The sequence below is a fragment of the Ptychodera flava genome, chromosome 4 (assembly GCF_041260155.1).
Source record: "Ptychodera flava strain L36383 chromosome 4, AS_Pfla_20210202, whole genome shotgun sequence".
Taxonomy (NCBI): domain Eukaryota; kingdom Metazoa; phylum Hemichordata; class Enteropneusta; family Ptychoderidae; genus Ptychodera; species Ptychodera flava.
In genome coordinates, this window is record NC_091931.1 from 14,037,964 (window position 1) to 14,043,963 (window position 6,000).

The window sequence follows — 6,000 nt, forward strand, 5'->3', positions numbered from 1 at the left end:
CATATCAGTAGATAATAGACAAACATTCAACATAATAGTTGAAAGAAATCTAAAGTGACCCACTTTCGAGAAGTTCGTTAACCTAAGGTAATTATCCAAGTTCGCTTCCTTCTGTCCGGCCTTTTACCTGCGTCTGGCTTCCCTCTGCTGGTAAAATTGGTCACTTGCTCACCCACTGGAAAAAAATCAAACATGAACAACGTTAAGCATTATTTGTGACGACTATAATAAAATAGCAGTAATAAATTATCTGTGTGACTCTGTATGTGTTTTGTGTGTGAGGGAGAGACAGACAGAGATAGAGAGGGGCAGAGAGGGAGGGGGAGGGAAAGAGAGATTGTTTATGTTAGTTGTTTCAGTGTTTAAATTTCTTCCCTTTTAAGTAAAAAGTGCGGGTTTAAACGACAGAGATATCTAACCGCTGTATGAGCCTGGTGCGAAGAGTAAATTCATCATCATCGTTATCTTAAATGCACGTGTTTGGCAATAAGGTTTGCTGGTCGGTCGGGATTTCTCCGCTATAGATTGTCCTGCGGCGATGTCTTTTATGATTAATTTTTGATGATCGATATCGCGTAGTTATCGTTTAGGTTTCCATTTTCTTCAGTATCAATGGCAAATCACTTTTAAGGTACTTTGAGACCAACTCACGTCATATCCAATATCCATTATCATCTGCTCGGTCAAAGGGTGTGTTGAAAACGTATACTCACCAAACAAATTACAGCGGTCTTTCAAACAAACCATCTGGCGTTGTATAAGTCATTAAGAAGTTTTAAGAGTAGAGAAAGAAGGAGTACTTATGGTCAAACTTAAAGAGAAACCGTCGTCGAAACTGCGCCTGTGCGAGTTTCAATTTTACAAATAATGTATTTCGTGCACGATATCTAGATGCATCTTATCATCATAGCTGCAACATTTAAATCATACGATGTCAATTATGACAGACATGTTTTAACGTTCATCAATCACCATCAGTTTTCATTGGTATTATGGCTCCCGTACGACCTTTGAGTGCAGTTCCGACGACTTACAGCTACTGTAGAACTTCTTTATGTACATCGACGAGTGTATAATTATTGAAAATAAAACGAAACTAATAAGACATATTAAGTAATTGATTTCAAGCTTGATAAAGCTTTCTAGTCCAGACATTTTTGTCCATGAATTTTATTCACAATTATTTCTTTGTACATCATGTGGACACTAAGTCGTAATATGACCATAATCTTTGAAAACGCAAGTGAGCTTTGTAAGTAAATGGAAACTGATTGCGTTTACATAAAAGGTTTGCCAGTCCTATATATACCATTAAGTGAGCGAAAATTATACGACTCAGAGGGATGGGCAGACGGATAAAAACAGTTGCCAGGTGGTGTATATCCCATCAATGGTTTATCGCAGCTGAATTCACTTTCTGATCTTCCTTACAGTTGAAGTCGAAATTAAGATTTCACCATTTTCATAACACTGCATTGTTAAGATCATTTCTTGCATCTAAATGGGAAATGAGTATATGTGTGTATATTTTTGAGTTTTACTGTAACAGGCACTGACTCAGGGCTGATCGTGTTCCTAAACATTGTTTTTACTGTGAACATACGCAGTTTGGCAACTGATGTCCTCGAAATTCATACAAAAAACAACTCGAACTAAAATGTCACTTTGCAGTCATAGACGATACCTTAGACAATATTGATTTATTTAATTCGATGTCGTTTGGGTATTAATAACAATTTATTGTATATAAACAACTCCTTGCATCTGTGATTATCAAATTTCATGACACCGGAGACAAACATTCATATAAATTGATGTGACGACGTTCACGATTTCTTTCTTGTGGCAGCGGACTAAACAATCGACAAGGACTTAAATGACGCAATATAGAAAGAACCTTGAAACACACTTTTATATATATATATATATATATATATATATATATATATATATATATATATATATATATATATATATATATATATATATATATATATATCACATTTATTCATTCATTGATTTGTGTGTATTTATCGTCTATTGATATAGTTGTCATACATAGTTATTGAATAGAATCGTGCTCTTGTGTTTCCTTCCAGGTACTACGTCATATTTCATCCTCTTAAACCACGCCTGCAGAAAGGTGCCGTGTTAGTGATATCCATAATGATATGGGTAGTGTCACTTGTGATTGCCATACCAACGCCTATGTACGCCAGGGTCAGCAGCGGCTTCGACAAAGACTACAACGAGGTGCGTTATTGCGGCGAGTTTTGGACCCGGAGGCTGGCCGCACAGGCATACATCGTCTTGCTCGCCGTCTTCGAGTATCTGATGCCAATGTTCCTGATGACCTTTGGCTACCTGTGCATCGTGAAGAAGGTCTGGTTCCGTCGGACCCCGGGTTACGTGACGCAGCAGCAGCGGGAGGTTGTCATGGACCCCAGGAAGAAGACGATACGCATGCTGGTGACCGTTGTGGTGTCCTTCGGCGTCTGCTGGGGTCCGTACCACGCGTACAACATCGCCGTGCACTTCAACGATCGCATACTGATCAACCAAACAACAACATGACCATGTTCTACGTGGTGGAATCCATCGCTATGGTCAACGGTATCGTGAACACCGTTGTTTTCTACGTGCTGAACGAGACCTATCGCAAGGAGAGCTGGGCCATGCTGAAGGCCTTCGTAGGTTTCAATAACCACTTGAAGAGGAGAGGGCTTGGGAGTCTGGCTGGCATACGCACGTCAGCCCGCAGGGGTAGTTCCATCTCCAGCAAAAGTTCGAAGTCGACGAGAATATGAAAGTCAATAAAGCATCGCGAACGGAACAGTGCCAGACAAACTAGAAACAGGCGATGGGCCGAAACTAGAATGATTATAAAACAAATGCGTGAAATGACTTTGAAAAAACATTCATCCACGAGAACTTTAATGGTGTTAGAGAAATTAGCAATGTACAGCAATAGTAAACATATGTCAAATACCAAATTAGGGTATTTCGAACCTTTATTTTGAAATTTCAATCCGCCAAAGGTCAATCCGCCAAATTTCACGATGGATGTCAATTACAGTGAATTTCAAAGAATTACAGCCATTACTCTAAACACTCAGAGTACCAGTCATGAAGAATACTCTCGAAGATATGGGAAAAAGATTATTTTTCATATTCCTAGTACGCTATAGGAGTGTAAGAACACCATTGTGGGGTCAATTTGTTCTCACGCTCTGTATTGTCACGCGAGCGAAATGTAGTTTCGTTTGACGAATGCTCAATGGTCATTTGCTGCCCCGCGCAAAAGCCGCGTCTATTATTTGACGAATGGGCGGTCGCGTACTATAAATCTGCGCGGGCAGACGACACATTTCAAAGTGAATAGATTTGTGCACTCCCCGTTGGTGACTAATATATATGAAGATTGGCCAAAGCATGATGCCATGCGGTTATTTTGACTAATACATCGCCAAATTATTAATACTAAAAGCTGTTAGAGGAGTGAGAAGAAAACTTTCATCAGTATCAACATGTTTCGTATATAATTACATGTGTATATATGAGAGGATGTGGACTATGTTTTTCGAAGGGGAATGATATAAATCAAAGAAAGTTATTGATGACAATGGTGTTTTCTACAATAAAATACGATGCCAATTCTCTCATGGATTCATGGGACCTGAGACAATAATTCCACACGGCAACGGGCTAAGGTGGAGTTAGTGAATTTCTGCATGGGGTTCTTTTCTCCCCCAATGCGAGAAAATATGAATACAAATAAGCTTATTATAATGATGTTTCATATGTATATTAAATCCCTAGGATGAATCACGAGTTCGGAAATTATAGTATTCAGTGGCTACAAGATGAGCTATAACTTTAAAAAAGATCACCATATAGAATGTATCGTGTGATATGTACTAAAAGTAAACGTACTTTTCATTCTTTTTCAAATGAGAGAAAAGTAGATGTGAAGTATGGGAACAAATTTACCCGTTACAGAAATCGTGTTTATAACGGGCATCTCGTGAGCATAATATCTGCGCAAGGGATCTCGTTTCATCGCAGTGCTTAAAAATGCTTTGTACAGCTCTTTTCTTCAGTTCTTTTTCTGTGTTTATTATTCTCGATTGCCAACCTATCACTGCTTGAATGAGAAGCTGAATCAGAAAAACTTCCGCTGGCCGGAACGATTAGTTATAATATGTATTTAGTTAATTGACAGAGAAAACCTTAGAGAGACAATGATGAAAGTCACGTTTTTACAATGATGAAACAGTATTATTAATCCATGTAAATGTTGTTTGTACTTTTCCGATTCAAATATTCACAAACCTGTAGGCTAATTTGCACTAGAAAGTATATCATTTCTTTATAACTAGCTCTATTAGACTCTGCTTATTAGTATGATTAGGACTAGTGCTTTAATCCTTGTTAGCTTTTGTAAATGTCTCTTAAGCGGCATTTACAGCAGAATCATCGTTTGAACCATGTGCTACTTTCTATATGTATGTTGATATATGAATTGGAAGACCTTACGTTTCAAAGCTAACATCAATGGTGCTAACATCAATTTTCCAGTGAGCGCTTGAATCAGACATATAGGTAAAACATTATAGCAAGCAAGATAGCGTCAAAACCGTGTACCTTCAGTTCATGCTGACGAACACGGACGGTCTGGGTTGTATCTGATGCAGTAACGACACAAGAAACTCTTCTACAGACGGATGCCAAAGTCTGGGCAAAACAGTTGACTAGGTTGTCTCCGACTCTCAAAACCCAGACTTGAGGCGTATGTTCTCAGAAGAACTGGAGAGAATATATTAAGGCGAGTACTGCGCTCTCGACAGTGTATGCACAACTTGTAAAATCGTTAGGATATAAACAGACATAACAAAACGAAGTCTGATAATAGTAAGCTAGCTAGGTGGCCAAAAGTTGCCTTGAGCAACAAAATGAAACTATATTAATCTTTTTAATGGTAAATGTGAGCCGATGAGTAATGAATGATTGTTGTTACGATGTGTTGGTAGTGACCATGCCATTGATGACGATTATGATGACGAAAACAACAACGATGACAAAGATGTTAATATTGATGATAATCATTACCAGGATGATCATAAAGATTGTGTAGTAAAAATAGAATCAATATATAAAAAATAATTGTTGTTGTGGCGACATTTTGAAACCAACTCAGAGCGTTTGTTTAACAGTTTTGATTGTAAGCATTGAGAATTTGTAGCTTTTCTGATTTTATATATATATATATATATATATATATATATATATATATATATATATATATATATATATATATATATCCCTAAAAAGAGACTATATGCCCGAGGTGACCATTTTCCCGACGCCAGGAGCGCATTTGGTTTCCTGCCTCTAGGGTATATTCCCATGTATCAGTGTATGGGCTGTAATGTTGTTATTACATGTCTCTTTACATAGTTTCACTCGAAATGTTAGGTTTACATGCAAATGACAGTCATATACTTTATTTCCATGATAGAGTGAGACCGTTAAAAATTAGAACTATTTTTATCATCGAAAAGTGCATTGATATCTTTAAATCACTGAAATGCGGTTTATCAATTTTTATTGTTAAAAAAACAGTGTTTCATTTGTCAACATGTAACTTGATCTATTTATATCCCTAAGGGTCAAGTTTAAAAATAGTTCGGGGTCACTCAAAGTCAAATTGTGAGTATGCGACCCGCTACGTCCTATTGACTCCTTGGAGGCGCGTGACTTTCGATACATGGGACATTTAATAAATATAACATGTCACTAAACGAGATTTTGACCATTGCTCTGTTTCGAACAGATAACCTGTATTGTTCAGTAAACGATTGTTACAACACCTCTTGTGTGTCATTAACTCCAAAAGAAAATCTAGGAGAAATCATCGAGCACAAATATCACGTGACGGCCACCCTTTAAATATCTACGGTGAAGTAAAAGATCCTTGATTTCAGCAGATCACTACAACTG

General features: G+C 37.6%; 1 protein-coding gene across 1 annotated transcript in view; it reads left to right on the forward strand.

Annotated features, from left to right (window-relative positions):
• LOC139130955 (prokineticin receptor 1-like) overlaps nucleotides 1–3,666 on the forward strand; it is a 39,231-nt gene extending 35,565 nt beyond the window's left edge. Inside the window, exon 2 of the mRNA XM_070696811.1 lies at nucleotides 2,100–3,666. Coding sequence (XP_070552912.1) covers nucleotides 2,100–2,574 — 475 coding nt within the window. The 3' untranslated portion in view covers nucleotides 2,575–3,666. The remainder of the gene's footprint in view (nucleotides 1–2,099) is intronic.
• Nucleotides 3,667–6,000: the final 2,334 nt, after the last annotated feature.